The 12,354-nt window shown below is 40.1% G+C and overlaps 1 protein-coding gene across 14 annotated transcripts in view; it reads left to right on the top strand.

Moving 5' to 3' along the window:
• Nucleotides 1-12,354, top strand: part of MAGI2 (membrane associated guanylate kinase, WW and PDZ domain containing 2) — a 1,320,050-nt gene that overhangs the window by 1,187,729 nt on the left and 119,967 nt on the right. For all 14 annotated transcript variants that reach the window (XM_053218549.1, XM_053218550.1, XM_053218551.1 and 11 more), the window contains 2 exons: nucleotides 5,984-6,169; nucleotides 8,083-8,236. In XM_053218549.1, the coding sequence (XP_053074524.1) occupies nucleotides 5,984-6,169; nucleotides 8,083-8,236 (340 nt within the window). The remainder of the gene's footprint in view (nucleotides 1-5,983; nucleotides 6,170-8,082; nucleotides 8,237-12,354) is intronic.

Consider the following 12,354-nt stretch of genomic DNA (forward strand, 5'->3'; position numbering starts at 1 on the left):
TGCCCGCTTCCCCCAGAATGAACTTCCTTTTTCCTTATCACTCTCTGAGTCCGCACCTGAACCCAATGATTCACCCCTCCTCTGTACCCTTGTTGAGGGTACCCTTGCTACCTTTACCATGGAGTTGCCAATTTGTGTTATAAGTATTTGTATATGAATCTCCCCAACTTGGCTGTGAGTTTCTTAAGGCCAGATAGCATGTGTTGTTTCATTACTATCTCTCACACTGTGCTGAGCACTGGAGCTGTTAGTAAGACGATGCTATGCAGAAATGTGTTGTTGATGGAGTAGCTGATCCCCCTGCTCTAACCCACAATTCTGAAACTAGACAGTAAATCATTGTCACAGATTATTTTAAGTTTTTTTAATGTATATTTATTTTTGAGAGACAGAGACAGCATGAGCAAGGGAGGGACAGAAAGAGAGGGAGACACAGAATCCAAAGCAGACTTCAGGCTCTGAGCTGCCAGCACAGACAGAGGGCTCAAACTCATGAATCCTGAGATCATGACCTGAGCCAAAGTCAGCCACTTAACCGACTGAGCTACCCAAGTGCCCCTGTCACAGATTATTTTAAGAAAAGAAACTGTAATCATCCAACTGAACACACACACACACACACACACACACACACACACACACTTCTTTCCATATCAGGTCACAGATTTTAAATCCAAACTAACTTTCCTTGCCTCCTTAAACTAATGGCATGTTGTTTAACCTTCACAGATTAATGGAATTGTGAGCTAATGAGAGTTTATGTTATTGATTGCCTTTGAAGTATTTACTATTGTCACACTCATTTCAGAAACTTCTTGCTTATAAATTTGACATGATTGATGCAGAATCCACTTTCCCTATCTAATGCTTTCCTCTGCTTCCATATACAATTCCACTTTGTGGATCTATTAACAAGAAGATAATTAAATGTAAATATGAGTCACGAGTTTTCCTTTTCTGAAATAAAACACATAAAAAACAACAAGGAAACATGGGGAAAAAAAGTGGAGGGAGAGGGAACTACTACCCCTTCCCTCAGGTGCAGCTGAGAATTTCAGGAAGAATCCATCACCAGAAATTTCAGGAAGATTCTATTGCCAAAGCAAAAAAAAAAAAAAAAAAAAAGTCATCCAGGCAACTGTGTCATCTTCTTTATGGGAATGAACCTAAGGTAGAACTCAAGAAGAGTTCATTGGTTAACCAATGACTGAAGGAGCCTGGATAGACCACACAAAGCTCCCTGAAGAGAACCAAACAGCAAAAAGGGAGGAGGACCATTGCCTCCTGTAGTAGTGGGGCCAAAGACCCAAAGAATCCAGGCCTTTAGAACAAATTTAGGATCCAGTCCAACTGTGTCTGAATAGCCCTACTGAAACAAGGATGCTGTGCTTGAGCAGGCATCAAAGGGTTAATTCATGTACAGGAAAATATAAAATTGAAAATACTAAATTTTATAATATAAAATATGAATATATAGTGGTGTTTTCCCCACAAAGAAATAAAGGGGAAAAAGATGGGTTTCTTTTTCCATAGCTTATGTGATTTGAAGTTAAAGGGAAATTTCTAAGTAGTGATATATTGTCTCCTTCCCAAATGTTAGCATGTTCAAAGCCTCATGACATATTGCAACTTTTCCAAATATCTGTGTATCCTAAGCACACTGTGTCAAGAAGACTGGTCCAAAGACTTGATTTATGCTGCTGCCTGACAGATGATGTCTGGAAGGCATGCTGTCTAAATGGACTGTGCTCCAGCAGTTACCTTAGTCATCAATTCCCAGAGAATTAACGAGTACCATTCATCCCAATAATAGAAACCAAGGTCATGGCCTCTTCCATGCTCTGTAATTCCATTAGCAATGCACAGAAAGCACTTAGGTCATTAGTTCTGCAGACTTCCTAACTGAGCAAATGGAACTGCATCTTGTTTTCAGGGAGAATCCTCTCTGAGCCCACCTCTTGTCAGTGAGTTGTTGCACATCAACATTCAATGTACTTACATGTGTAGGGAAATTGCTGGTGAAGAAAAAGTGAAGCTGTGTTCAGCTGCCAAGAGTTTCAAGCACTGTTTTTATTAAAGCACATGCCAATAGAAACAATTTTAACAAAACTATGTCAGATGCTTCCAGTTATGGGCACACCTTTTTAAATTGTGTACTCCCATTTTATGTAAGCCACTCAGTCATTCTGTGTGGCTACCATAGAATTTATTTCAGTTTTCATTATTTTATTTTAGTTTTTATTATTTTAGTTTAGTTGTTATTCTGTCTGCCACAGTAAAGTGAAAATGGACTTGAAACTAAGAGTTATCATCATAAGCAAATAAATCTGTTTACAATGAAACTTTATCTCAAAATCTCAAGCAGCATGCTTTCCTAAGCTGTTCCTAAGCTGAGCCATTCCCTCAGTTCTCATAATTCAAATTGCTTCCAACCTGGCATATATCAAAAAAAGGAGGGAGTAACCCTAAGGTTTGAAGCCACAGGCATAGGTTTGAATCCTGGCTTTGACATTTCTTTGTTTTCTTAACAATAAACTAAACATGATTATTATACTTTTACAGCTACTTCACACTGCTGCTGTCAGGATTTAAAATAAGCGCTTAGCCCAGTGCCTGGAAATTAACAAATGATAACTTATTGTTTTGTTTTTATTGTTATTGAGCTCATAAAAGTGTGTGTGTGTGTGTGTGTGTGTGTGTGTGTGTGAAATCTATGTTTTGAAACATTTGGAGCTTTATGCCCAGGAGATTCTAAATGATGCACGGTAATGGAGGGGAGTATAGGCATGAATAATTCAAAGCAGCAAATCATCCAAATACCAGCTGTATGTGTTTTAAAGTGTATTTTTAAATTTCATTTGAAATGTATTTCTAATACCCAAAGAAATGACTTCAAATAAAGGAATGACACCATGATGTGAAGTCCCAACCAAAAGGGATCTGAGGAGCTGTCCAATTTTCCTCTCCCTTCCTCTCCTTCCCCTTGCCTTCCTTCCTCCCCTTTCCTCTCCCTTCTTCCTCATGTCCTGCCTGTCAAAAGACAGCTGCCACAAAGAACCAGCTTCAAGCAGAGTTTCTGCCTTCCACTCTCCCCTGGATGAGGGCCACTGGTGAAGTGTTTGTGACTGCCTGATTAGAGGCAAGCTGCACTCACCAAATAAAAGTACCAGGTGCCCATGAAACAAGTGCTTGGGTGGAGGAAAGGAACCACAAAGTCAAGAGATACAGTGTAGCGCCATGGTTAAGAGCAAAGCCTCTGGAATCCAGCAGACTGGGATTCTAAATCTTGCTTGGACTTTCTGAGTTGGGCAATCGCTAATGACTTTGTAGCTGGGTTTCTTCCACTCTAAACATGTAATGGTAATTCTATCCAGTATCTCACATGATTTCTTAAGGATTAAATCATGTATATTTTAATGTAGTTGTAATTGTGTGTGTTTAAGGCTCAATGCGGATAATGAGGACATCTGTATTATACTAATTTCCTTTTAAATAATAAAGTCTTACTTATGAGTTGGCATTTTCCTACACAGACATACAACATCTTTTTTGTAAAACCAGAGAAAAACAAACAGGGTGTTTGTCCTCATCTAGCATCTGTATAATCCCCGAAACACATTTCTTTTTCCCAAGTGAAGCTGTTTTCCAGTGTTGATACTTAGGAGATACTGTTGTGCCATAAGCAAAACATTTCTTCAGTTTTAACAGTAATATAAGTTTACCCCATGTAGGAAGAATTCAAGCTGGTACCTATATACAAGCACACGTGCATATCAATAGTGATATCAGAAACATTAAAAAGATAATAGTAATAAAGAGAATGAAAGAAAAGTTAATAGTTATAGATCCGTTCTTACACCAGGCACTGTTCTAGTCACTTCACATGTGCCAATGCATTTGTTTCTCAGAGCCATCCTGTGAAGTCAGGGATATTATTATCCCAATTTTACTATTGAAAAACAAACTCAGAGAGGTCAGGTAACTTTCCAAGGATCACATGATGGATAGCAATAGACACATTGGAAACCAGGGAGACCGTGTCATGTATGGACTGTTCAAGGACAGTATTGAACATGAAAGGGGGCAAAAACAGGAACAAATGTTCACTCTAATTATGGTAGAAGACCAAAGAATTTGCAATGCCTTCTTTTTTTAAATAACTAAATGAATGAGTTCTTATTACATTTCTGCTTAATAAGTACATTGTCCTGAGAGTCTAAGATGATCTTTAGTATGCTTTAAGTAAGATGTTCTTAATTAAAGCCATTAGTGCCTGTAAATAAAAACTCAACATGAGTTTTACTTCAGAAACATCGGCTCAGCCAGTATTTTCATATGCTATCTATAACCTGTCACAATGGAAATATGATCAAGGCTCTGGTTCATTAACTCACTGATTGTCCTTCCTTACGTGGTTATTAGCTGATGTTCTGCCTTTCACTGTAACACATACATAAGATTGAGAGTTCAAGGAACGGACACTCCTGAAGCAAAACAAATGGTGGAGTGTCTCTGCCTCCTTACACAGATAAATCAGTACCTGACTTCCATGAGGAAAGAAACAACACAGAGTAATTGACAGGTGATTTCCTGGCTGGGGTTCCCTACCTACAAAGGTGAAAGGAAAAAGAACAGGTTTCTAGATTCTAACCTCCTTGGGGAAGGAAGGGGTGTGCCAGTGGTATCTGACCCCAGAAATAGTTATCCTGGTAGGCACTCAAACACTTACATTGAATAGAAGTCAACCTGCTAAAAAATCTTTATCCTCATGCATCTGGCTCTCCATACATACATACATACATACATACATAAGCTTTCATTGTTTTAAAGAGACATATGCCATATTTGATCAATTCTAATACACGTTTTCATAATTTAAATATCTAAAAAATTATACAGCATCTTACAGTCAATGGAGTGTCATTGTTTAATTGGCAGAGTTTCTTTCCTCCTTTCTTTCTTTCTTTCTTTCTTTCTTTCTTTCTTTCTTTCCTTCTTTCTTATGATACCTAAAACAGAAGTTTGTCATAATGGCATCTTAGATTTGATGCAATATATTATGCATCACTTAATAAATTATCAGCACCACTTATAAATTAAATCAGAAAGAAGAGGTAAGATTTGAAACCTGCATCAACCTTGAAACCGAAGATTAGTGGATGATAGGAAGTTGAGCATAGCTTCTTCACCTGCTGCGACAGCCCATGTTAATATAGATTTCTCTCCTTCCCTGATCTCTTCTCTCAGTAAAATAGACAAGGGTAGAAATTGAATTCTTGACATTTATTGTATCCTTCTGAAACTGTATTATTATCTCTACAGTATGGTCTCACGATAATGTATGGTGTGGTTCTCAAAATTTTGTGTGTATTAGAATGTCTTGAGGAGCTTCTTAAAAATTTGTGATTCTCAAAAAAAAAAAAAAAAATTGTGATTCTCACCTGCTCCTGGACATTTTGATGCACAAGGTCAGGTTAAGGCCCAAAGAGCTGTATTTTTAATCCTAGAGTGATTATGATACACCAGAATTTGAGGACCCCTGGTCCATGTGTTTGGAATTGGTCTGTCATTGCACAGAACTTGAATTTAGAAATTCTGATCTCAGTGGAATGCACAGGACCACACTTAATAGGCATGATTATGATTTCAAAAGGCAAATTTACTGATGGAAAAAAGAATTCTGACATCGCATTTTTTTCTGTGGGGCTGGACTCAAAGATAGAACAGTGCTGGGGGGGGCGGCTAGGGGCCTCAGTTGGTGAAGCTTCCAACTTTGGCTCAGGTCACGATCTCACGATTGGTGAGTTCAAGCCCCACATCGGGCTCATCGCAGTCAGCTCCGAGCCCACTTCAGATCCTCTGTCTCCCTCCTCCTATCCCTCCCCCACTTGTGCTTTCTCAAAAATAAATAAAAATATTTAAAAAAAAAAAGAACAGTGCTGGGAACACTCCTGATATCTGATTCTGTTGGGGATTGTTTTAGCTGTGCCCCATAAAATCGGCCGCATCATCGATGGGAGTCCTGCAGACCGCTGTGCAAAACTGAAAGTGGGAGACCGGATCTTAGCAGTGAACGGCCAGTCCATCATCAACATGCCTCATGCAGACATTGTGAAGCTCATCAAGGATGCTGGTCTTAGTGTCACCCTCCGCATCATCCCTCAGGAGGGTGAGTGCCTGAGCCTGGCTGCCATCATAGTGGTGCCAGAGCGCCTGAGGTTGATTCCTATTTCTACTTTTGCAGAAATCCACTCTCTCTTGCAACCCATATCCTGTTTACTTAGTACCAGTTTCATTCAGAGATCAAGCTGTGTGACATTATAGATTAATAGTGTGAATCTCAAGACACTGAGTTATTCAATCATTCCCTGTGGTCTAGGGAGTACTGTTTTTATGCTTATATTAAACCAGAACCCATTCAACAGAGATTATAGAGTTACAAATCTGAAGCAGAAAAAAAAAAAGTGTATTCATGTTAACAGTTAAGCTCTGGAGGATTCTTCAAAGTCAGATTGATTTTGAAAAGCTTGAGGAAGTTTTGTGGTATAAAGAGAGCTCATTTAGAAAACGTTGCATCTGATAAGAATTTTAAATTCCCACTTAATCTTTTGAATTTCTCTGTATAAGGACTCCCCCCTGAGGCTTGAAGAGTAGTGAGAGTTACAGCTTATTGCCATGCCTTGAGGGCCACAAGGATCTAAGAACCAGTTCACCATAGAGTCACCATTTCCAGACACTGGTTCATTACTGGTTTGTAGCTGCTGACTCATGAATGATGCTCGAGATTTCAGTCCCCAGAGCTCACCTGTGAGTGGATTGTAGAATACCACATGGAGAGTGATAGGTCTACTCACCTTGGTCCCCTCTGTTTTCCTCAGTCTCCTGATTCTGTCTTGGGGCTATCTGGCAAGCAGGCACTAAACAGTCACCTGACTTTCCATATAAAACAGTGGTTCTCAACTGAGGTGATTTTGTCCCCCTGGGGGATGTTCAGTAAGGTCTGACAACGTTTTTGACTGTCACAATTAGGATGGGAATGCTACCAGCATCTAGCGGGTAGAGGGCAAGGATACCGCCAGCCATCCAACAATGCACAGGACAGCCCCCCCCGCCACCAGCAAAGAATTGTCTTGCCCAAAATGTCAACAGTGCTGAAGATGAGAAACCCCGCAAGTGGAAAGAATTTTTCAAAATCTGGACTGCCAGACAAGAAAGGGGAAGAATGGCTTAATAAAGAATAGATCACCTCCCTTTTATCACCCAACCAAATAAAAAGAACAGAACAGAAAATGACTGCGGTGTTTTTAACCTGTTACTTGCAGACATCATTATGTGTAAAATATTCAAATGAACTCTAAGCAAGATTGCTCACTAAAAATCTGACTTGCTTTTCAGTTTTCCCCAGTCTGAAATATGTCTGTCTTATTTGTATTGCATCATATACAGATAATTTCAGTTGAGACAGTAATGCTATTACAGGAAAATCCAAGAAGCTGTGTTAACAAAGAACAATTTTATGAACATTCTTCTGTCCAATGTTCTTTTTCTTTCTGAAAAACCATGGAGTACAGGGGGTGATTGAGCAATAAAACCAACAAGGAACTAGAGAGAATATTATGAAAAGCATTTATTTCTATTATGGTTACTTCCTTGTCCAAACTTGGGAATACCGGTAGGATTTGTCTTTACAACCAAAAAGTAGCAGCTCAAATGTTTTCTCTCAGTGGGCAGCACTGGAAAAATAGAATATGTTTTAGAGCTTACTCCTCTGGATTATTTTTTCATTGTTTTAACAGGGTTTTTTTTATTGTAATCTTTTCTGCTAGGAAAATGACAAGAGACTCTGTTTAACTTTGTTCAGCAACACTTGTAATTCATGAAATAATACTAATTCTGTGAATGGTATTGGAACTTGATTGGATAATTGATAAGTTTAACCTGCTGTCTTAAAGCCTAACAGAAACTGAGAAAACTGAAGCCTTGAGTCATCTGAGGAGGCAAAGAGTTACCACCTCTGGCCACCTCTTGCCCTTTATCAGATGCCAACCTGACTGCACCTGCCACTTTGGCTCTCCTTTGCAGAGCTCAGCAGCCCAGCGTCGGCACCCAGCTCAGAGAAGCAGAGCCCCATGGCCCAGCAGAGTCCTCTGGCCCAGCCGAGCCCAGCCACTCCCAACAGCCCTGTTGCCCAACCAGCTCCTCCTCAGCCACTTCAGCTGCAAGGACATGAAAATAGGTAAAGTTTCCCCTGGTTTTTCTGATGCTGAGAGGTGAGGGAGGTGGGGAGAGGGAGAGTTTGGGACAGGACACAACAGGACACCGAAGAGAAAGTTTCATAAAGTAGAAATTGCCAGGTGCTCCTTTCTGTGATTTAGAGATTCTGTGAGTGTCACACATGTGGTTTTATTAGCAAATACAGGGGTCTGTTCTTCACAAAAAGAGAACCTTTCCTCAAGAAATGATGAGCAATTAGTAGGTAGATGATCAGTAGATGATCAGTAGGGATTAACTAGATGAAGACCACGTTGAAGAGACTCCAAACTGAAGAACATAGATATAGACCCTTTGGCAGGAGGGAGCATGCAAACTTGAAAGGCATGGAAATAAATAAGGTCAGTGTAGTGAGGGAAGAGATCAGGGAGCATGGTTCAAGATGTAGCAATGAGAGGGATAGGGACCCACCTTTGGGGCTGTAAGCATGTTAAAGATTTTTTTTAACTTTTTAAAATGTTTTATTTTATTTTTTGAGAGATAAAGAGACACAGAGAGCAAGCAGGGGAGGGGCAGAGAGAGAGGGAGACACAGAATCCAAGCAGGCTCCAGGCTCTGAGCTGTCAGCACAGAGCCTGACTCAGGGCTCGAACCTACAAACACAAGATCATGACCCGGGCCGAAGTTGGATGCTCAACCAACTGAACCACCCAGGCACACCAAAGATTTTGAGCTTCAGTGTAGTGACAAGTCATTGGAAGGTTTTACACTGAAGACTGACATCACTGGATTTCCTTTTCAAGGCCGCCCAGTGGGCCACACAGAGAGCTGACTGGGAGCTGGTGAGGGTTGGATGTAGATTAAGCAATTAGAGATGGCTGCTGATATCCTTGGATCAATGAAGGTGGTGGCTCAGAGAACAATGGTGGTGTGGAGAGAGGGAAGTGTGGCAAAACTTGTAAGCAGTAATAAACGTTAGCATTTGTTACTGCATTTTGCCTGTATCCCCCTACCCATGATCTAATGAGGTTCTTCCATTCCATATCATAAACTAATATGAATAAGCCACTTTGAACTTCCAGAAAAAAAGGACGTCATGTAAAAACAGCATTGTCTTCTTACAATGAACTTGTGTGTAACAGGGAGCCTGGGTTAGGTTGAGCCATAAAGGAAAGAGATGAAGACATGTTCCCATGCTGTTTTCCCTCTTTTGAAGGAGAAAAACAGAACACACAGGAACATCTCTGTGTACAAAACCCTCACCGGTCTTTTCCATAATTCTAATGCTTTCTGAACATCTGCTTCCTAGCTCCCGCCTCATATGTTGGGAAAGATGAAGTGAGACTCAGTGTCCAAGTCCCAGAACTCTGTAGGTCCATCACTCACGCAGTTGCAAAGCAAATATTTTCCCTGTGCCACAGGTGCTATTTCCATAAAGCCCTGTTCTTCTCAGGAGTTCCCCCATTTGCTTTCACAGAAAAGTAAATGTCTGTTATCCTCAGCTGTTTATGGTTTTAATATATTCCACGGAAGAAAAAAGACTAAAGACCATAAAGCAAACGATAGGGGGGTAAGAATTTGACAACCTGTAAGAAGAGTAAGTCCTGGGTATCTCAGTAATAAGCCACTGATGTGTTTGCTTTCACCGTGAGCTGTTTTACCAGATCACACTGGCTTTCCCCAGGATTCATTTCGGACTCAGGAGGAAGGGGCTGAGCACATGCAATTCCCGGGCCAGCCTCAGACTCCTCTTATGGCTCTGCCTCCGTCTATTAATCTCCCAGCCACAGTTCTATCTCACCTTTCCAGAGTCAGACTCCCCCAGACATGGGCTCTTGCTTCTGGCTTCGGGTGGGTAATCTCATCCCTGTCGTGTTATAATTCAGTGGGGAGAATAACATTTGGGCAAGGCCACTATCATGCTTCAACTGCTACTAGCCCACAACTGGAACTCGTTGGCCCTGATCAGAGAAGCAACAGTCTTCGGAATGTCTTTTTGTCCTGACTACGCGGAATAAAATATTTCCCAACTCTGGGATTAACCAATTGACCTGATTCAAATTTTTATAAGTCACCAACAAATTTTCCCAGTGAACTTTGCTGCACTAATATTAAAAGCCTGGCAAGTGCCTGCTTTCAGAGAGCCCTTCCTTGGCACTGGGGTTTCCTGGCTTAACTGTTGATTGTTAGTGGGTGGCTCTTTTACATATGAATGAAGAGATTAATAATTTTACAGATACCAGATCATTTTCCTAGCTTCATTTAAACATGGTCATGGTATCAAGAGCTCTTTGTCTTTCTCTAGATCAGGCTAGAGATGTCTCCAAGACAGCTTTTATGCCAGTTACCCCGTATGCATTTTCTAGTGGTTCATCTATACAAGAAATGCCCACCTAACTCCATGTCAAACTGAGCCAGTTTCCATGTTAAAATGGGATAAAATTAAATGACGATCTGCTTCCACATTTTTATTTTATGAATTAAAATGACTGAATATTTTATCCTGTCTTATTTACTTTCACTTTGGCTTCCTACTGACACCCTGCACACCTCTACTTATGTCTCTATCCCTTAACAATCTTTTGATATATACTCTGGAAACAAAAGCGTTTTAATATGCACATAAGCAAAACAGTATTCAAGGAGAAGCATTCATTGGAAACAACAAAAGAACCATTATATAATATATTTCAAAACTAAGTATAAATAGCAGAGCTCACCTTCCCCAGCAAGGGAAATTAATATTTGACTGCATTTTATTTACTTATTTTTAATTTTTTAATGCTTATTTATTTCTGAGAGAGAGAGAGAGAGAGAGAGAGAGAGAGACAAAGCATGAGGGGAGGAGCAGCAGAGAGAGAGGGAGACACAGAATCTTAAGCAGGCTCCAGGCTCTGACCTGTCAGCACAAAGCCCAACACGGGGCTCAAACCCATAAACTGTGAGATCATGACCTGAGCCGAAGTTGGATGCTTAACCAACTGAGCCACCCAGGTGCCCCTTGACTGCATTTTAAACAGCAAAGTCAGTAGAAAAACACTGGAAATTTACTTCTTTTTTTACATACTTTGAACCCTAGATGTTTAAGCTGGAAGGAATTCTTAAAAGGTCCACATGAGGCAAAAGCCCACTACAAGACCTGTACCACATGGGCATTGTTTCTTGGTTCTGGAACTTGTTCATACCATAAAATTCTGCTAGATTTTATCACTAGAAATCTGGTTGTTGTTGTTGTTGTTGTTGTTGTTGTTGTTGTTTTTATCTCTACAGGCTCTTTAATAGTGGAATTAATAGCAACAAAGAGTTATACTGATGACTTTCTTTCATGAGTGAAGGAATTTTAAAGAGGCTGTATTTTTTTTTAAATAATCCTGAGTTTTCCTTAAAGTATTTCACAAATTCAAAGCAACATAGTTTTTGCCCAAGCCGCTGTATCATTCACTGAACAGTTAGCAACATTCATAAAAACTTAAGTATATTTTCCTCATTAAAGACTCTTCAATGTACAGTTCAATGTAAAATCCTGACAGACAGCACTGGTTCAAATGCAGTTTGAATGCCAGAAGGTAGGCTTGGATGACAGCTGTTGCATTTTAACGGTTCCTATTCTAGGCTGTTGTGTAATCTTTGGGGAGACTTTACATTTCACCCTCTTTGGCTATACCTCGTGACACATCTGGTTGGAAATGGGGCACATAATGGATATCGCATACCACTACCACACAGATCACGAAAATAAAGTGACTTGTGCTGTAACTCAAAGCAACTTGACATCTACTCTACCAAACAGTTTCTAGGAAGGAATCAACACATGCCAATGAATGGCAGCCAGTTCAGTTCTTTTGTTTAATTCATTCATTTGTGTGGTTAAGCATCTTATTCGAAGCATATTTAAATAACTCTGTTCTCAGCATTCACAATCCCAGTAGGTGAGTGGACAACTTGCCAAGGTAGGAAACAAAGCCTAAATTCTGCAGTTCACAAGAGGAATGTGTCACTTCTGCAGTTCACAAGAGGAATGTGTCATTTCTGTATTACTTCCCATTTAAGTAACAAATGGGACCTGGTCAAAGTGTTGATTAAAATAACATCCTTTCAAACACTCCAAATAAATACATCGATTACTGTACATTTTTAGTGTAT

This window comes from Acinonyx jubatus, chromosome A2, assembly GCF_027475565.1.
Source record: "Acinonyx jubatus isolate Ajub_Pintada_27869175 chromosome A2, VMU_Ajub_asm_v1.0, whole genome shotgun sequence".
Taxonomy (NCBI): Eukaryota; Metazoa; Chordata; class Mammalia; order Carnivora; family Felidae; genus Acinonyx; species Acinonyx jubatus.